The sequence below is a fragment of the Pelodiscus sinensis genome, chromosome 1 (genome assembly GCF_049634645.1).
Source record: "Pelodiscus sinensis isolate JC-2024 chromosome 1, ASM4963464v1, whole genome shotgun sequence".
In the NCBI taxonomy this organism is placed as follows: Eukaryota; Metazoa; Chordata; order Testudines; family Trionychidae; genus Pelodiscus; species Pelodiscus sinensis.
Window position 1 is genome coordinate 30,226,636 of NC_134711.1, and position 21,698 is coordinate 30,248,333.

Sequence of the window (21,698 nt, forward strand, 5' to 3'; positions counted from 1 at the left end):
GAAACATTTTGCCATACTTTTGGATTCGCAGTGTGCACTTTGTGAAATAGATCATATCTTTAAGATGAGAAGAGGCAAAGGAACTGCAGGTTTTGACATGCAGTTTCCTTTAAGCACTTCTATCTCCAGGTATGTGTGACTGTGCTTCTCACTCCTCATGCTATGGAAGATGAGGAAGTCTGTGCCTCACTCTTCATCATATCCCTATTCCCTTGACTACCATCAGCTCTTCTACTATCACCACTCATATAGAAGGTACTGCCAAGAGAGCTCTGGCTGTCCCCAGAACCCTCTTCTACCAAGCAGGGTTCTAAACTGCAGAAGGAGAATCATAGTAAATCGTATGGTCCCTATGAATTTACCAATAGAAATCTCAGAAAGCTTTTTTTTTTTAAATGAGATTATATGCTGTCACAAATACCATCCCTCCTCCTTCCAGTATTTGTAGTCAAATTTCAAGGGAGGTCCCTGTGGAGGGACTTCCCTGGGATTAAAGAAAATGGAGAATTCAGGCTGTTCTGTACTTTTAGAAGACAGGATGCAATGGGATCCTGTGATGTCTACTGCCAGCAAAAGCAGAGGCCCCCTCAAGTCCACAACATTCATTGCATAGTTAGAGATATTGGTGTTCAAAGAGATTATACTGCAACATTATTTGGCATAAAAGTTGAGCTATTGTAATAATTATCCAAACTTAATTTTTTCAGTCCTTTAACAAATTAATCACTGCTGTTGCCAGAAATATTACAATAAATCACAATGTTTTCCTCCTTAGCAATAGCCATTTGAAGAGCCAGTCCTTGCCCTGTCTTCTCTTTTAATTGTATATTATTATGTAAGGTCCCTCTGTAGACTTCATGCTCCTGTGCTCATGTATCCATGTACTCATGGTGTGCAGAGGCTGTGCGTAAAGGTGGATGCTCCCTGCATCCATGCCTATCAGTGATGGGAATAGAAACAGAAGGAACTGAGGGATGAGCTCTTCACTCAGCACAAAGAGCAGTTAGTGGACATCTTTAATGTCTCTGTGACTGCAAGCAGTGGCATGATGAGCTACCGAAGAAGAAGAGGAATGAAGCAGCATCTACTTTAAAAGCATCTCCACATTAGATTGCCTGTGATTCTTGCACACTCATAATTCTCTAGCGGCAGTGTGAGCATAGGTGGGGATGGAATACTTACTCTTATTGAATAGAGTTCTGAACATCCTATTCTCAGTCACCTTGTACAGACATCAGGTGTACTCTCCAAGGAGACAACATTATATCGTTGGCCTAATTGAGCAAGGAGAAACTGATGCTGTTAAACCCATGCACTAGCAAAAACATAACCTTTAAAGAAAGATGTGTTTGACTGTCAGATACAGGTACAGATAAGCTAACTACGTGTTTCCTCTTTGAGCAAAAATCCACTTACATCATAGGTATTCACAATGAATCTCATCAAAGCAAATCTGAAACACTTAATGTTTTATCACTATGATTTGCTGAATTCCTAGTGAAGCCACACAAAAAATCAGAGATGCACTAAATAAGGCATAGGCAAAAGGGCCTCCACAGGCCGGATTCGGCCCGTCAAACGGGTTGATTTGGCCTGTGGAGACTCTGCCGCTCCCCTGTCCCCAGGCCAGTTAGGGCCTGAGAGTGGGGGAAGTGCAGGAAGTTTCCTCCCCCCTGCCAGGAGCACGCAACACTTAGAACGCTCCTAGCAGGGCAGGAGGAGACTTTGCATGCTCCCCCACCCCCAATCCCTGATAGGCTTGGGGGCAGAAGGGAAAGTGCACAAAGTCTCCTCCCACCGCCAGGGGCAGTGGTGCCTAGGGGGAACATCGAGGGGGCAAAGACTTCACATGCTCCCCCACCCCAGACAAATCATGGATTGTGAGTGGGGAAGCATAGTAATATCCTGCTCCCCATTCCGCTTGAGGCCCTGCCCCTTCCAGAGCAGGCCGGGGCTACTTAAAAATTTTCTGAAGTGGCCCCAAGCAAAAAATGATTGCCCATCCCAGCACTAAAGAAACGTTTTATTCCATTGAAACCAGTCAGCCTAGCAAATTATGGTGATGGTGACTTTAATCTGTGTATTCTGTAAAATTCCCTTGAAAAATCTCTCTCAAATAAGGAATACTTAATAGGAAGCAGATTGCAGAGGTTTGGGGGTTGCCAACTTTCACACACTATAAATAAGCACTCGACTTCTACAGTAAGTCAAAAATTAAGCTAATTCCATTTCAAAACAAGGCCAAGACAAGCCAATTGCTAAATGAACTTCAGCACTGTGACTACACCCTGTAGTGTGCAATCTGAATCTGAGCCTGTGGTAGCCCCACTGTTGAACTCTGCTTGCCAAAAGCATTTTTTTTTTAAAAGTTACAAGCCAAAACAAGCAACAAGCTGGAAGAAAAAAACTAGCCAACATTCACAATCCAGCTGAGCTTCAAACAAGCCCAATCTCTGCAAGGTAGCACTTCACCTGTACATCAATAAACTACACCCATGTTTGCTATTGGTCAAAAGTTGTTACCATCTAGTCTCTTTACTGTTCTACATGAAATGAATTAGTCACAGTCAAATTGACAACAAATGGATTAAATTTTAACCCCACTATAATCAATCGGTATTTTACTTCAGCAGGACTAGAATTTTATACCAAATATTGGCATCATGTTTAGACTGTCATGAAAATTTTGCAGGGGACTAGTACAAACACATGTTATGTAATTTTTTTTAAGAATATACTATTATTATTATTATTCCATAAGGAACCCCACTCTATATCTAAATTCAATGGGTGGCTTTTTATATATTTTATTACTTACTACCTATGTATTTTAATTAATAGAAGTACAGTAAACGTCCGATAATCCGGGACCCAGGGGGTGCCGGATTATCAGATATGCCGGACTATCAGAAGGGGGGGGGGGCTATGAGAGGTCTGGAGTGGGGTGGGAGGGGATGCTACCCCAGACCCCTCATAGCCCCCCCTTACGATAGTCCAGCTCTGCCCCAGGCATCCCTGATTCAGCCGCTGCTGGTCAGTTTCAGCAGCAGCTGAATCGGGGATGCCTGCAATAGAGCAGCTGGGGTGCTGCCGGGTCGGACCCGCAGCCCCAAGGGGCGGCCCTACGGCACCAACCCAGCAGCACTCCAGCTGCTCTTGGGGACGCCTGGGACAGAGCAGCTGGGCTACTGCCCGGTTGGTCCCCTAGCACTGCCCCTCGGGGCTGCGGGACCAACCCGGCAGGACCCCAGCTGCTCTGCCCCAGGGGTCCCCGATTCAGCCGCTGCTGAAACAGATCAGCGGCTGATTCCAGGAAGCCCGGGGCAGAGCTGCTCTGCCCCGGGCTTCCTGGAATCAGCCGCTGATCTGTTTCAGCAACGGCTGACTTGGGGACCCCTGGGGCAGAGCAGCTGGGGTCTTGCCAGGTTGGTCCCGCAGCACCGAGGTGCGGCGTCACAAGACCAACCGGGCAGCACCCCAGCTGCTCTGCCCCAGGCGTCCAGATTCAGCCTGCTGGTGAAACTGACGCTGCTGGTCAGTTTCAGCAGCGGCTGAATCCTGATGCCTGGGGCAAAGCAGCTGGAGTGCTGCTGGGTTGGTGCCGTAGGGCCGCCCCTTGGCGCTGCGGGACCAACCTGGCAAGACCCCTGCTGCTCTGCCCCGGGGACCCCAAGTTAGCCGCTGCTGAAACAGATCAGCGGCTGATTCCAGGAAGCCCGGGGCAGAGCAGCTCTGCCCCGGGCTTCCTGGAATCAGCCGCTGATCTGTTTCAGCAGTGGCTGAATCGGGGACCCCTGGGGCAGAGCAGCTGGGGTGCTGCCGGTTTGGTCCCGCAGCTCCGAGGGGCAGCGCTATGAGACCAACCCGGCAGCACCCCAGCTGCTCTGCTCCCCGCTTCCCCGATTCAGCTGCTGGTCAGTTTCAGCAGCAGCTGAATGGGGGAAGCCTTTCCGGCTGCCCCAGCACTTCCGGGTTCCTGATGGTGCCGGACCATCAGGAGTCCCGGAGCATTGGATGCCGGAATAATGGAGTTTTACTGTAAACAGTTATGACAATTTACAAAGAAAAGCATCAGACATAACAGTTTCTCTGTGGTATTTTGCATATGTAAGAATTTGCTATCTTAAAATTTGCAACCTGAAAACTTGGTAAGTTCAATTGTCAGGTTCTAAGAAGTATAAAGGTTTGTAATTATTCTTGGACTAGACTTTGATTCTAAATTGAGTGAGAGAGTAAAGCCCACCACAGCACCACAAACATAATCTTCTTACTAGATGCTCCCCTCCATACAAATGTAAGGGCACTTCAGCCTCCTTGCTCTTCCTAAAAGGTGCCTGAGGATGGGAGGCTTAGGTGGGGCTATGGATGAGGAGTTCAGTATGCAGACTGCCCTGTGGAGAGAGGACTCCTCAGGTTCAGCCGGGTTGGAGGGAGGAGGTGCATGTTTCCTGGCTTGAGCAGATCCAGGTTAGTCTTCCTCCTGTGCTCTCCTGCCAGAATGGGAAATGAAGCAATCTGTGCACTGTCCCCTGGCTCCCTGACAAAGGAGAATAGCCAGCTGCATCCCTGTACAAATCGTGAGTGGAGCTACATTCCCCACACACACTCTCATACTCTCCCTCAAGAGTGCTAGAGGGTGGGGAGAGGTTCAGATGGGGTTGGAAATGAGGTCTGCAATATGCAGACTCTTTCACGAAGAAAGGACTACTCTAGCCCTCTTTAACCACAGCAGCTTGTAGCCAGGTGAGACACACCTGTTTATGGCCGCTGCTGCTGTAATAGTCATAGCCTAAAGAGAAATACATGTCCCCTGACTGGGGGACAGACAAACAGAAACAGACAAATTCTCTAAAATATATAGTAGATAACTGTCCCTTTCTCTACCCCCTACCCCCTGCTGCCTCAATGTAGTAATAGCTGTCCTGGTCCCCATCTCTAGCCCCTTGCTGCCCCTTATGGTCATTACACAGTATAACTGTCCCTGCGAGTGGAATCTTTCCTTTCCACGTTCTGAGAGAAAAATCACATCCCAGACACACCCCATTGTCCTGGCATAACCAAACTCTTAATTTGCCTGTAAGTTATGATAAGAGGAAGCTGCATACAAAATTTGGTGGGTCTAGCTCTTATTGTTTACAAGGAGTTCTTGACCAGACAGGTAGTCAGACTCACTTGTTCACAGACAAACAAACTCTCTCAAATATATAGAAGGTTAACTGATAGGTACTTAAATTAGGAAATCATAACTTTCCTTTCTACATGCTGTACATTGATTTTTCTGGAATTTGTCTTGGGGTTTTCTTTTCTGTAAAACAGAGGGATGCACTTGCCTCTCTCTGCATGTGAGTTTTACAGTGCTACTCAAATTGAACACACAGATTAAATGTAAATAGAAAATAGTGTTATAGCAATTCAATAACCAATTTTTCTATAAGCAATTATTGAAATATAATGGCAGAGAAGGTTACTTCTTATTGTTCACTCACCTAGTGAAAACAGTCAGGCTGTTTACATGATAATGATGTTGTTGGAAGTGCAACAAGTCAATAATAAAATTCCAAGGCTTCTGGTGGAGCTAAAAGAGGTAATAACTTTATTTACTCTACATTGAAAAGTCATACTTTGAAGTGCACATTTCTAAAAGACTTTCCATTTCATCTAAAAATGTAATGGAGCCTATACCCTTTCCAATTAGTCCTCTAACTTTAATGCTGCTATATAAGTGATGGATACAAAAAGTTTAGTGAGATTGAGGGACTCCTGTAGCAGTTTTGACACAGAGTACAAACTTAGGTAGCATACTTTAGCTAGAATTCAGAAATACCACGCCTGTGTTTTGCTTCCCTAGAAAGGATTTAAATGTGTTTCTGCCTTCAGAAGAAAAAAATTAATGTCAGATATTCAGTGCTGAAGGCATTTTATTAAATATTGAAGAAGCACAATGGCCTGTGACTTTTAAAAATACAGCGGTGAAGGAATATTTTTAATATTTCATGGCTTGATGGTACTGTAGATCCAGAAAAATGCTTTTTAACATTTAAAGATTTGTAGAGGTGGTTTATAGATATAGACGAGTGAAGTTGGTTGTCTCTGCTTGTGGCTGGGAGTGAAAACCTCTTGATTGGTAAGAACAGTACTGTGATGGTGTAAAAATAGGTTGATCTTCTAAACACGCAGGGATATGCATGTAATTCATAAATGTTCTTTTAAAAAATGAGAGCTTGAAAATGTTTTCCCTTTGAACTACTTTTAAAAGTTGTGTTTTCCTAAAGGAACTGGTAAATTTAAAACCACAAAACTATTTTCTTTAAGTGTAGCAATTGGAGATATGTCTTATCAAAGATTTTTTTTCTCCTGGGGCCATGACTCTCTATTCCTAGCCAATGGCAGTGGAGGGAAGCAGCATAGGCTAGCCACTGCCTCTTGCAGCTCCCATTGGCCTGGAATGGCATACCATAGGCACTGAGAGCTGCCATGACTGCAGATGTTCAGGTAAACAGCATCTGGCGGCCCGCCAGGGACTAACCCTGATGAACCATGTCCAGCCTGTGGGCTGGAGGTTCCCTAGCCCTGGGTTATAATGATTATCATCAGTGCATTATACTACGATTAAAAATCTTTTTCTGTGTTCATGTTAGGGTTCTTTTTGATGTTGTTAAAAATTAACTTTATAATGAAGCTAAAATATCTCATTTTATGGAATCAAGAGTCCTCCCTTTCAAGTTCTCCAGTGATATAACACCATTCAGAGAAACTTTTTTTTTTTTAAATTTACGAGTATTATAGCTTAATTCCCAACAGTTAAAAGGCGCTAGCAAGAATATGAATTAGATTACAAACACAAGCAGTCAAAAGTTAGGAAGTAGCAGATGTATGTATGCCCAAGCAATCTTTATTCTGCTCTTATTTGCATCTTACTTGTGCACTGAATATGGCAAGGATCTTAACAAAAAATGTGTGATAATGTAATTAAAGGCCATGTGACAGAGTGGGATATGGTTGTGAACTCCATTTGTATTGTGAGTTGAAGATATCTAAACGTTCTCTCTGCTAGCTTGTTGAATTGCATTATAGTTAATGACTGTGCCTGCAAAGATGCTTGACACCTTATTGAAGAACTATTGCTGAGAAGCAGGACTTGTATTTGGAACCCGCTTCAGCCCACACAACGAGCTGGAGGAGCTCCTGCCCCACATGATGTCCTTGGGGGAGGATGAGGCACTGGGGCCATGTGCTCATTCCAGGGGGAAAAGATCTGTTTAACCCTCTTGCTATCTCTCTGCCATGTCCCATGTGATTTGGAGGAGCACTTGTCCCATATTATTGCTCCAAAGGAGGAGTGGGACACCAAGGCTATATGCTGGGTCCAAAAGTAGGTGAGGAGGGATTGTAATGGGGGTTAGAGGAATTTTGCTCCCTCCCTTCCTTCCCCACGGATTTGCTCTGGTAGCTCTCTCAAATGCATGCTTCATTGCATACTTCGCTGCTGATGCCACTTCAATGACACCAGTACACTACCTCTGGCAGAGTAACCCTTGATTTTGGCAATCTGCCAAAAATTTTCTGAGGCAGGCAAGTTAGAGAAAGAAAATGGTGACTTTTAACACTTTGCCATCTGATTTAGCTAAATTTTAATTTCATATAACAATGTATCTTCTAAAGACTGAATGGTATCACAAGCCTGCTGCAGACGATGGAGAGTTTAGAGTTCTTCAGGCGATTGCAAGAATCCTTTATAATGGAACGTTTTAGACAACCTAATATAAGTCACTATTCACTCCCTATATATTATTCATCTATCAGTCATTCCCCTATAATATACTTCACTTGGATTTGATTGTGATGTTTTAACGAAGAAATCCTTGGAGACCCTGTGATTTCTGTGCAGCAGCACATCACTATTCAGACTACTTCAGTCAGTGTCTTAGTGAAAGGATCTTTGTTTTGTTTTGTATGATTTTTGTTCTTTGCAGAACTCAGTTGAAAATGTCAAAATATAGGGGGGTGTTAGGTCATGCCAGATTTTTCCTTGGAATTTCTAAAGTCAAAAAGAAGTCCCTATGAAAGCAAAAGATGTATCCAATTAAGTTTTGAAACCAGCAGTTGACATCCTGAAAATACAAGAAACAATAGATTGGAAAGTTGAATTCTCCCAATATTTTGTGAAAGTATAAGGCCTCAAATTCTATTGTTGGATTTGTGTAAATAACAGGCATAATGTATCTTTCAAAAAAGATAATCATGCACACAATTTCCCATTTCACTAACGATTTAAAGAAGCATAGTTATTCTTAAAGGAGAGAACAGAATCAAGATCTGATTTTTATTCCCACCACTACTGCAGGCTTCTTGTAAATATTGAGAAAGTCACTTAACCTCTCTGCATCTTAATTGTCTGATCTCTGCAGTCAAGATAATACCTATGAACAATACAGGCAGTCCCCGGGTTATGTACAAGATAGGGACTGTAGGTTTGTTCTTAAGTTGAATCTGTATGTAAGTCGGAACTGGCGTCCAGATTCAGCCGCTGCTGAAACTGACCGCCAGTTCTGACTTACATACAGATTCAACTTAAGAACCCCAAGTCAGCTGCTGCTGAAACTGATCAGCTGCTGATTCCAGGAAGCCCGGGGCAGAGCAACTGTGCTTCGGGCTTCCTGTAGTCAGCGCTGGTCAGTTTCAGCAACGGCTGACTTGGGGACGCCTGGGACAGAGCAGCTGGGGTGCTGCTGGGTTGCTCCAGTAGTGTGGCTCCTTGGCGCTACTGGACCAACCCAGCAGCACCCCATCTGCTCTGCCCCAGGCGTCCTGATTCAGCCGCTGCTGAAACTGACCAGCAGCGGCTGAATCAGGACGCCTGGGGCAGAGGGCTGGGGTGCTGCCGGGTTGGTCCAGTAGTGCCCAGAGCGGCGCTGCGGGACCAACCGGCAGCGCCCCAACTGCTCTGCCCCAGGGTCCACAACAAAAGCCTGGTCTGCTGGGGGGGGCACACTAGCTGCGCCTCCCCTCCCCCCCAGCAGACCAGGGACACGGGGAGCAAAGCCGCAGCGGTGGGGTGCCTCGCCTCTGAGGCTTTGCTCTGGCGCGGGACCCGCTTTGCTCCCGGTGCCCCTGGTCTGCTGGAGACGGTCCCCAGCAGACCAGGGGCACCGCGAGCAAACCCAGATCCGTGGCGGGGTCCCGCGCTTCTGAGGCTTTGCTCTGGCAAAGCCTCAGAAGCGGGGGAACACGCCGCTGCTGCGGGTATGCTCGCGGTGTCCCTGGTCTGCTGGGGACCGTCTCCAGCAGACCAGGGGCACCGCGAGCAAACCCGCCGGGGCTGCTGCTTTGCTCCCGATGCCCCTGGTCTGCTGGAGACGGTCCCCAGCAGACCAGGGGCACCGGGAGCAGCTTTTCTCGCCCCGGAGGTCAAGGTGGCTGACCGCTGCCTGTGAGCTCCGGGGCGAGAAAGCCCCGTTCGTAAGTGCGGATCCAACATAAGTTGGATCCGCGTAAGTCGGGGACTGCCTGTATAGGGATGGTTCCTATTCTTCATCTATAAAGTGCTTTGAGCTCCTTGAATGGAAATCTCTGGGGAAATGGCAAATGTTCTGGCATTATTTTAAATCTATATCTTTAGTGTTCAGTCTTGTTGGTCACTTGGTAGTTTGAAAATATAACTTTTTGCCTACCTGTTTCTCTTACAAATATAAATTACCTAAAAGCATAATGCAATCAGATATTAGCATTTTATCCTCCCTGATGCAGGACTGTATATGTGTGGGTAGGTTAAATTAATTTTTCTCTGGTTATACTGAAAAATGTGCAGGCTACAATAATTCAGTGATTGTCTAATTCAAGAAGTTCTGAGAGTGGAGTATGAAAGAGCGCCTTTGATTTCATCTACAACAGAGATCAGCTTTAGCAGGACAATGTGATATCTCTGATGTTAACAATATAAATGATTTTTATTGATCATGACAGATAGTTCTGTGATAATGTGCTCTGAGTCATGTGTAATATGTTCAGAATAAGTGTTCTGGAAGGTTGTACATCTGTCTTGAGATATTTTGCAAAAATATTTAAATCAAGGTCATTGTTTATATTTGATTTTAAACAGCCTTTAGTTTGTAGTCTACATTTTTATACATTTAGAGATCAAACTGTTTGCAACTTCAAGGACTACAAATGGAAAGGTATAATAGGTAGCAGGTGTTAGAAAAGGCAATTATGTGTTAGCTGTTTTGCTCAATTTCCAAAACTGTCTAAGACTATCCACTGGAAATACTTTGTAGCCTAGTTTTATCTCTGAAGCATGATGAATTCTTAAATCTAAAGGGAATATGCATTTTTCTTTAATGAATAGAATATTTAAGCCTATTTGGCTTAATATAAAAGAGCCTAGGAAAATGGTATTGAAAAGAAAGTAGAAGAGGAAAACTCAACAACAAATACAGGCCTTTGGTGTTATACTGGATATTCTTTATGCTTTTTAACATTCCAGTAAGAATGCTAGAGTTTGGGGGTATGTTTTCTTTCAAGTTCTCCTAAATATTTTCTTTTGCTCTTTTTGTATGATTTGATTTTCTTCAGTATGGGACAACAAATTGATTATTTGGGATCAAAATCAGAGTTTTAAAAGACTAGGTTTTTTGGGGGTGGGGCATGAATAATTGCTGAACAAAAAAGCAGTTGTGCCAAGGGTTATATTGAGTTGAGAGACAGACAAGAAAAATAGCAACATTTTGATATATCCTAAAGTTAACACATGTCCATCTCCCCAAAAGGAATACATACAACGCTTGACCAACACAGAAAAATTCACCACCCATACAGAAAAGTTCTCTGCTGTTTGTTTCTGTTTCCCCCCTTTCAGCCAAGTCAATACAATAAAACATAGGAACCATAATATTTAATAGAATTTAAACCTTACTTATGTGTTAATACTTTCTTTTTATTTTTTAAACTATGTAGGTATTTTACCCTCATTAATCTTCTTTTTCCTCGATCTCATTCCCCTTTTCTCAGATCTGCCATTTACAACCTCTGTATCTCATCCTTTTTCTTCCTTTTCCTATGCAATCTCTTTGTCCCAACCATTCTCAGGCTCACCCACCACCACAAATAATCTTTCATTTCTTCTTTTAATTTGTCCCTCCATTTCCATAGTTTCTCTGTACTTTTTCACCCTAACCAAAAATCTCAATATCTTTTTCTGCACTTATTACTTCTGAATCAATTCTGTGTCAAAAATTAAAAATTTTGCACCATACATTAAAATTTTGTGCACAATATTTTAAGAGTCTGCAAATGATTTGTCAATAAATAAATATGGAGACTCCAGACTGGCAGTGTGGAATACAGGCCACTAGCTGCACCATGGTGGATGATCACTCTTCAGTTTTCTCCACCCTCCCAGAGACAGCAGTGAGGTTTGTGCAAGCAGGTTCAGCCCAGCAGAATTCAAGTGTGGAGGGGCTTAGTGTCTGTATATGTGTGTTTGGGGGGGAAATCCATGTATGGAGTGAGAGGATTCTCTGTGGGCAGTTCACTGTAGGGCCCCGGTATGGGAGAAATCTGAATGTACAGGGGTTCATGGTGAGGAGGGTTGGATGGAAGGGTAATGGGACTCAGCAGGGGAATCCAGGTGAAAGTCGTTGGGGGTTGGCAGGGGCATCTGGTATCCAGGGATTGGATTCTGCAAGGGGTACTCAATAAGGAAGATGTCCAGATGCTGGAGATAGGGGTTTGATGGGGAGCAGGGCCAGGTGGAACCCCTTCCCCACTGTCTCCTCCTCACCAAGTCCCATTTCACTGTCCACTGTTTCCTGCCCCCTTGGCCTCTTCTACAGCCCTCTCCACCCCTACACCCCATTTCCCGATCTCCTGGTATTCCTCCTGCCTTATCCCATCCCCCTTTCTTCCCAACTGGCTCCCTCCCCTCATCCTGCCCCACCTCAGGCACTCACTATTGTACAGAAAACAGGATGGTGGCCATGCCGAGCAGCTAGCACCCTATAAAAAGAAAAGACAACTGGACCCAGAATGTAGTATCCAGCTGCAGAGTCAGAGAGCTGGAACTCTCACCCAGAAAGACAGAAGGGTTTTTTTGTCCCACCTCCTCTGTCACTACTCTTCACCTGGGCCTGGTTTGTGGACAGATGGGTTAAGCAAGTCATAAATGTTTGAGAGAGGAAGCACAGCATGAGGATGACTGAGGCCCCTTTCACCCAAGCACAGCAAACAGAGCAGGCCCTGGGCAATTTGGCCCTTGCAGGGAGAGGAGCACAGTGGCATATGACCTTGGATGACCTCAAACACACCTTGCCTCTGTTTCCTATCCCCTCACAAACTGCACTCCTGGGCATCCCCAGATCCACCCTCCCCACCACTTTCTGGAGTAACTTACCTTTCTTCCAGCTGCTTCAAGAACCAGAAATGATGTACCTGTGCTGCTGAGGAGGAGCATGTGAAAACAATTTTTCTGATGGGAACAAAGATGTCTGCAGGGTACATGAATTCTGTTGGTGCACTGTGGCACAGAAATAACTTGTCCGTCCTCATCCCCCAAGTCTCCTTTTGTATTGCTTTGCTTTCTTCTCTCCCTGACTCTCTTGAGTGCAGATTTTCAGACTGGTGCCAGCTTTTTGTTCTATTGTTCATATTCCTAGGAATATCTAAACTCAGACCATAGGTTCATCAAGCAACACTGGGTTGCTAACCAGCTTCTTGAACACTGGTGTAGGCTCCAAGAATACAGATTCTTTTCTCCTTCAGCAGCAGTAGCCTGTTTTCAGGGGTGAGAATTTTCGTTTAAGTCTGGAATATATGGTCTCTTATTTAGGCCCTCAGGTTTCCTATGAATAGCCAAAGGCCTTTTTGGTTATTTTCATTGAGGCCAAAATTTATTCTTTAATTGTATTGCATTAGTTTAAACCTCATCCAAAAGCAAGGCATTATTGGTTTGATGTGCTAATAAAATGTGCTGATTTGGCTTCCAAATACATCATGGCACAATTCATGCCGTGGTGAGGAGGTCTCATTTCTGAAACATGGAGAAAAAAGGCAATAGTTCAAAAGAGTAGTACTGAACTTTACCATGCTTTCTTTAAGATATAACATATAATTTTGTGTAGTATGCATTTAGCAGATCGCTGTTGTATTCACTGTTCCGTAGCTCCAATGGAGTAAATTTGAAGTGTACTTCATACAAAACTCATTTTATTGGTACTGCAAATTTAACATAAGCCTTAAGTGTTCTCTATTTATATTTCACATTGCATTTTCCCTCAAACTGTTAAATGCGGGTAACTTTTAAATGGCAAAATATTATACTACTAACAGGTAACTGTGCATTCATTAATTGAAAATTGAATGAATGGTTAAAAAGCAATCACGTATCATGGCATTTGTTTTATTTCTGCTAAAGCACAAACTGGCAGTAATCCTTCACAAGGAAGAAGTAGAACAAAAATATTGTATCTCTAATTAATTTAAAAGGTCTGGTTTTATTTATTTTAATTTACTGATATCTGCTGACATCTTAATTCTTCTTCCTCTTTGAGTGCTTCCTCATGTCCATTCCGTGTCCGTGTGTCCGTACATGTAGGTGTCCGTGTGTCTGTACATGTTCTGCATGCAGTCCCACCAGAAAGCTTTTCCTCAGTGATATCTATTATATTGGCTGTAGAACCTCCTGGAGTCACACCATCATAGTGCCAATATATAGAGGCCTGCTGAACAATTGCCCCCTCAGTTCCTTCTAACTGCCTGTGACAATAAGTGGAACTTCTGTTCATTCTTGCACTCATGTAAGTACTCTCGCCAAAAGAGTTTCATAAGATAGTAGTTAGTTATACTTTTCATGTTAATTAGTAGTAATAAAGTAGGACCCCACTTCCTGGGGTTTCCCCCCTCTCTGAGACATACCTTGGTCTCCAGGATTTAAGCCATGTGAGGCTTGCCTTAAGCCCCTGGCAATTAACTACCCCACACTCTGATTTGTAAAGGATTCAAACACGGTACCCAAAAGGACAGAGACCAGAGATTCAAATGTTTCCTCATGAAAGCAGCTCTTCATCTCCCCCTCGCCCCAAGAAATGACCCGGCACTAAACATTTCCACATCAGTGAGAACCACGCTGACTTCCCTGAGAGAGAGGCAGTATAGCCTGGCCCTCTAGCAATAAGAAAGGACTCCTTCTCTGCATCTCAGGACTCATTGCCAGTGCAGAGGAGATCTAGCCCTCATGGGGGATGATCGGTGTTGATCTCAGACCCCAGTGCCATGCAAGAAACAGTGAAATACGGACAGTGGATGCCCCCCAGCTCTAAAGCCCTTCAGTCACAAGGAAGCTGGGAGTGTGAGACCCATGCCAGATGACTTTCTCAATGGCTGCCGGTCTGGTACTATTGACTCCAGCCCAGTGAGGAGAAATGTCAAGTCTGGTACCATTGGACTCTCATCTGAAGGAGAGTTATGGGAGTGCAGTGCTGGTGCTTCCATCTATTTAAGAGGCTTTCAAGGCTGCAAGAGTCCAGCTCTCCCTGCTGGTACTTTCCCTACCTGGTGGGAACAGGCACCAGAAACAAGAACAGCTATAGCACTTAGACCCCATATCCTCCCAAGGGGAAAATCAGCAATGAATTTGTAGCACTGATTACTTCCCGTCTCTCCACCGACAGCACCAGTCCCTGTTATGATCAGGACCACTCCCCTGTGCTCGCTGGGGAGTGAGTTTTTGCCATCTGACTCCAAAACCTAATCCTAATATTCCCCATAAGAGCCAGCACACATCCGAACACCAGCACCCATCCAGGACGTTTGTAGAGCGGCAGCGTGGTCTTTGTCCCACACCTTCCCAACTCACTATGCCGTCACGCAGCAGTCTGCAAATAATGCTGGATTTGGCAGAGCAATACCACACCCTGCTTGTCATTGAACTGTAAACCCAGCTGCTTAGGTGTCACCTACATTGAATGGATATGAGCAAGCCCTTGAAGAAGAAAAAAAACTCTTAAACTTCCATAATTATTGTTCTTCAAAGTGTATTGCTCATGTTCATTCCAAAACCTACCCTGCTATCACTCTGTTGGAATTGGCCAGCAAGAATTAACTCAGAGTGGTGGCTCCACAGTCCAATATATACTGGTGCTGTGAAGGTGCTCTTCCAGGAGTCATCCGAGCTGACCCAATGGATACCCCATGGGAAAAATGTTTCTGGCCACAGTGCATGCAGCACACACACACTCCTACATTGGAATTGACATGAGCAGTATATCTCGAAGAACAACAGTTACAGAAAGTTAGTAACTGGTTTTATTAATTGTAGAGCTGAAAAGCTATAAAGGAACTTTCATGATGCAACTAAACTGGAAAAATCATTCATGTTCTGTTAATTATGTTCAGAATAAGGTAGAAAAGATTTTTTACTTCTACTGGCCTTCTGGATTTTTTAAGGTTTTTTTTTTTTTCATTTTCTTCATATTTTGTTTAACAAAAACTGATGTGATAATTGGTGTTTGCTATTACAGTGAAATGATCTTGTGCTGATATTTTATTCAATTTCATATGTTAAATAGTAACCTTTGCCACCAGTATTTAAATAGAAAATCTCCAGTAGTATATCTACACTCGGTTGTTATGAGATCGTGAATACAGAATACCTCATATTGTGAAAATTCTAATGCAGAGCAGGTAAATTGTACTTTCACTTTGATTTTGTAGTCAAAATGAACCTTAAAGGGGAGTTAGCTAAAACTACAATTTGTCCTGACTATATACAAATGTATGTGTTACTAGAAGATTTACCTGGCGTTGCTCAAGTCCTGAATTCAAATAAGTTTTGTTTTTGTTCAATTAATCATTGCTCTGGGGTGAGGTTGGGGATGAGGGGTTGAATATGCAGGCTGCTGCAGGGAGAGAGGACAACCTCTCTGACTGCAGGAGCTTGGGACTAAGGGTGTGTCTAGACTACAGGGTTTTGTCGACAAAAGTGGACTTTTGCCAACAAAACTAAACCTGCGTCTACACTACCGCTGAGTTCTGTCGACATAATGTCGACAGAACTCAGCAGTTTTGTCAACGCTGGTAAACCTCATTTTATGAGGAATAACGCCTTTTGTCGACAGAAGGCATTATTGCATCTAAACTGTCCTTTGCGTCTACACTGCCATGTCGACAAAGCAGCTTGCTTTATCGATAGAACTGAATGTAGTCTAGACGCTCTTTCTAGACAGAAGCCTGTAGTCTAGACGTACCCTAAGTGAAAAGTGCCAGTTCATGGCTGCTGCAACAGGCAGTGGGAAGGAGTGCATGCTCTCACCTGCAGGAAAGACACACACTAACAGACACACAATCAGACAAGCTCTCTGAAATATAAAGTAAATAGCTGTTGCTTTCTCCACTCCTGCTCCCTGCTGATGCAGTGGACTTATAGTTGTCTTGGGCCCCAGCTCTGGCCTCTTGTTATCCCCCTGTTTTCATTCTGCAGTATTACTCCCTCATAGCTGACTCCTCCCTTTGCATTTTACAAGAAATAATTGAATTCCAGGTATATCCAATTATCCTGGCACAATCAAATCCTGATATTGTTTAAGTTATGATAAGACAAAGCTGAATATCAAATTTTGTGGTCCTACCTTTAACTGTATACTGTCTTGATCAAACAGACTCATGGATGGATGGACAGACAGGCGCACATTTCTAAAAGCTATAGTAAGATTACTATTATATATTGTTGTAAAACGTAGGGACATCCCTTTTTCACAGTGCAGGTTTTTTTCCTCCCACACCCAAGACACTTATTCCTAAACTTATTCCTAAGCTCATTAAACAGGTGCAGGGCCATCCTACCATGCAGATTAGAGGTAACCCTGCAGCTCAGCAGTTTCTTGTTGCGCTCTGTTTTGGAAGTGTTTTTTCATGAGAATGGCAACTTGTGTGTCCAGAAACTATGTGTCCGGGGAGGTTAAAGTGCTCCCCCCCACTGATTTTGTATGTTGCTCTTCTTAATGTCTGACTTGTATCCATTTATTCTTTTGCTGTTTGTCCAACATACGTGGCAGAGGAACATTGTTGGCATATATCATATTGTCAGCTGCCAGTCAATATTGAATGTCTTATAAATATAATTGGGGTTAAATTTCATAAGCAAAATAATGTCCCAGTAAATTTAATTTATGATTTTTCTTTTTCTTTTAGTCTGAACCTGAGGGTTTTTCTCATTTTCACTTGTACGTCTGTGCTGCCTTCCTTGTCAGGTGGAGAAAAGAGATACTGGAAGAAAGAGACTTTCAAGTAAGTAAATACATTTTTATTCAACCCTGCAGAAATCCAGGGATGATCTTTTTCCAGCAAGGCATTATTTATCAAATTTTTATGTACAGGATTATTTATTAATTAATTTGATAGAGCAACAATAGCTACACTAAAATTAACAAAGCATCATTTTAAATCTCTTGTATCTGAAGAGATTGACAGTAAACAGTAGAATATAATAGGGGGAGGGGAGATGTACACTCTTGAGAAAGTTTTGCTTCAACCGAGACAGTCACTGAGGCAAACATTTCAGGAAATTTAACAAGGAAAGTTTTGGAATTTCAACAATGAGGTTTTCTGAGTAAGTAAGGTTGTCTCTAGACTGCAGAGGATGCTAGGATGCTATGTCACATCCAAGGAACATGTCTGATTTTTCAGAACAATTTCCAAAAAAGTGGATGCGTTTTCGCCATCCCTGTACTCCTCAATGCATGAGGAAGAAGGGATGTGTCAAAAGAGGTGTTTTTTCCTAAATTTGGCCCTGTGTAGATGGGCCAAATTTCGGAAAAGCCTCTTCTGAAAGAAAAGCAGAAAAAGATACGGAAATTGTGGTTCACAATTTGCGTATCTTTTTCCGACTTTTCTTTTCTGTCTAGACGTAGCCTAAATGACTGGCTGTAAATTGATCTATACAATGTGGTGATGTTGCTTATTTATTGTAATTAACATTTGTAAAGCATCAGTGATGTCATTTCTACATAGATAATAAAAACAGGCCAGTGTAAGAAAACATGCATGAAATGGCCTATTCTAAAAAAATGCTGTGCAGACACAGTTCCACATCTTTGAAAACCAAATGATTTACTCCCGTGTCTGAATATTAATATCAAATCTCTAGCCAGTCTTTGCTCCCAAAGAGCTTACAATTTAAATTGTGCCTAAAAACACAGGGAGAAATGACATTAGGTCTGGAGCAGTGTCAGCCGACGGTCAGGGCAGTGAGTGGTGTGTGTCTGTGTGTGTGTGTGTGTGTGTGTGCGCGCGCGCTATACACCCGGGACTTCAACTGCTGAGACCGGGGTCCCTTGCAGCGGGCAACCTGGAGGAGGTTGACGAGCGCCCCAATAAGTTTGCAGGGAGAGCTTATTACACTTCAGATTTTAGCTGCTAGAATCTGCGATTCCTTTGCAGCGGGCAGCCTGGGGGAGGCTGATAAGTGCCCCAACAGATCTGCCACCTGGGACTGACACAAATCCAAACACCCAAGCTCTCCCTATATCTGTCCCTTAAGACCGGCTGAAGTTCTTTTAAATTGTGCCTGGTTCTGTTACAGCAACTGAAGGAGTCAGGTTAAAGCTTAAACAGTTACAGGTTTATTGAGGAAGCTTATAAATCATATGGTTGCAATGGCTATTGTTCTATTTCTTAACTTCTAGCAAAATATAGATCTTAAAAATGGTTACAAAGAAGATAAAGATAGGAAAACAGAAATAATAGTACCAAGTAACAGCTTAATCTTTAAAGATCTCTAAGTCTGTGTACACTTAAGACAGAGGACCACATCCGGGTACAATTTTTACCCCCTTATGTGCCTCTCGACTCCAGCGTGTCAGGCCAGGGCCGGTCCCTCAATTCCTAGGAAAGACGAAAATACGAGGCGGGCGTTCCCATAGAACCTCGGGAGGTCAAACACCTAACCCGACCAGCAGATAGAGGGTAGAATGACACTCAAAGTGAGTGTGCTGCTGTACCCATCTTTATACCTATGGGGTCACGTATTTCTCTTTCTTATCTGTGATGCCAAATGGTGCTGGTCTGTCTTTTGTGAGACCAGTACTTACAAGGGAGTTGTGAACTTAATTTACACTTGTAAGATAGATAACTAAATTGGAATTACTGGGGATTCTTTTCTCAGTGGGAAATTCCTCTCCCAGGGACTGTGTGTTCGTATCAACATGGGTGCCAGCCGGGTACTTCTCGCAGCCTTGAGGCCAGCTTATTGCCTTAATCGCTCTCTCCTCATATCTATGTTTTCAGCTTCTCAGGATCAGATGAGCCAGCATAGACTATGCTGATTTTATTGCTCCTTCTCTGCCCTGTATGCTTCAGAGAGGCAAATAAGATGGATGATATGGGGGGAGGGGTCTGTCTGGCTACAAGCAGAGAGGAGGTAGTACACAGAATGAAGTTACAGGACTGGTTTGTTAATACAGTTCACAGAATCATAGAACACTAGAACTGGAAGGGACCTCGAGAGGTCATTGAGTCCAGTCCCTTGCCCTCACGTCAAGACCCAGTACCATCTAGATCATCCCTGATAGATGTCTATCTAACCTGCTCTTAAATATCTCCAGAGATGAAGATTCCACAACCTCCTCTAGGCAATGTATTACAGTATTTAACCACCCTGACAGATAAGAAGTTTTTCCTAATGTCCAGCCTAAACCTCCCTTACTGCAGTTTAAGCCCATTGCTTCTTGTCCTACAAATAGAGGTGATCTTAAATACTCAGCCACATTTTTCTCTCATCTACACTTTTATTGCAAACAACTACAGGTTGAAATTCTCTAAACCGGAAATTCATATTACATTAGATCCTTCCTTTTATGGAAGATTCAGATTGTTAGCACAAGTGAATGGGTTGTATTGCTGAAACAATTCTGAAATAAGGTGGATAGATGGGGCCTGGGTTGCCAGATGTAGAGATTAGTGAAGACATTGTATAGCAGTCTTTCTTAAACTTTCTTCCAGGTGTGCTGCGGAGAACAACGGAGTTCAAAATGGCTGTCCTTAAAGGGGCAGGCGACCTTTATTGTTGCTCAATAACTCCCCCCCCCCCCCCCCCAACCCTTTTTTTTTCTCTTCACAACAAAAAATCCTTGGTCTTCCTCATAAAAAAAAATATTGTTTGGTATTCCTCGGTTTTCAAAAGTTGTACAGGTTTCAACAGTCCCAGATGAGGGATTTTTGCCAGACCAGGGGAGGTTATTTCTGGCCCTCCCGGCCAGCTCCCCACCTCCTACCAGCCCCACTGTGCTGCTGACGTCCTCTAGGCAGCCACCACTGCCAGAGCTCCGGTCCCCGGCTGGCAGCCACACGCTAAAGCTCCAGGCCCTGCTGGGCAGGGAGACCTACTGCCACACACTGGGCTGGCCATGCCCTCTGGCAGCTCTCTGCAGGCAGCCTGCTGCCCTGCTTGCTCCACAGAGGTCCCTGTTGCAGGTCCACCACCAGGACTATGTGGTCCTAAAACATCTGTGCCAGACCATGGATGTTGCCAGATCAGAGTGTCCCAGTTTAGAGATTTTCAACCTGTAGTTGTTTGAAATAAAAATGTAGATGAGTGAAAAAGTGACTGAGAATTTAAGATCACCTCTATTTGTAGAACACATTGTTTTTCATGCAAAAATAGTAGTTTAATTTCTTTGATTTTGTTATTACTTTTCTTTAAATACTGAAATATACTGCCCTCTTTGCAAGATGTGCCTGGGAGCCTTGTCCATTCTAATGGAGCACATCTTCTCGGGCCCAAAGATCCCAGTCTCTTGCTGGCTGATCTCTGCTCTGCTGATTAGTGTTGTCCCATACATATAAACATTGTATACTACCCCCAGAAAACATGCACTAAAGCAATCAATACTGCCTTTCCCCACAAAACAAATTGATTTGTTGGGCCAGTTTTAATTAATGTTGGGCGGCCCTCCTAACCACAATTAAAATACTTAATGCTGCCACTCCAACAGCAAATTAACTCTGAGCAGCTCCCCATGAATAGCTTAATTAATATTGTCTCCTAATATGCAATTAATGCTGTTTCCCAAACAATATCTTAATGCTGGACACCTGTCCCTCCCAACTATATGTTGCACCAGGCACCATCCTGTCCACTAAAACCATTCATGCTGTTTCCTGCTCTCTCTAGCATCTTCCTCATCTCCTATACACTAGGTAGATAAGATACACATGTAAATATAAAATGTTGGGTGAAATATGGTAGAATTTTCATCTCAATGTCTAAATTTTATTTTCAATGTAAGCTAGTTTTTGTAGTTTACTTTCCATTGATGTCATAAAAATCTGTGTAAATGAATAATTCTGAAAAGTTTTAAACACATATGATTCCCAAGATAGACCTAAGTGATTCACCATATACATATGCAGTTATGAACTCTTGTGGATGTATATGATGTAATCAGTCATTTTGAAGGTGTTGAGTTATAACTCACAGAATCAATGAAAGTTATAGACAGTTTAATTTTGGGTCTAATTTTGGAAGTAATGAGCATTAACTATGACCTTCTAGGACTACTATGTCCTTACGACTGAGTGCTAGTTGTAACACTGATCACTGCAGTTGATGGAGCGGACAAGGTTTCAGGCTTAATTGGAATCAGGCAACTGGTAGGGATTACAATACTTGCTGGCAATTGTGCTAATTGGAGAGAACAAGAACTAAGGCT

General features: G+C 43.4%; 1 protein-coding gene across 2 annotated transcripts in view; it reads left to right on the forward strand.

The window, feature by feature from the left end:
* The window catches only part of TBC1D22A (TBC1 domain family member 22A), a 418,728-nt gene that overhangs the window by 302,318 nt on the left and 94,712 nt on the right, over window positions 1-21,698 (forward strand). For both annotated transcript variants that reach the window (XM_075927774.1, XM_075927768.1), the window contains one exon: window positions 17,182-17,277. In XM_075927774.1, coding sequence (XP_075783889.1) covers window positions 17,182-17,277 — 96 coding nt within the window. The remainder of the gene's footprint in view (window positions 1-17,181; window positions 17,278-21,698) is intronic.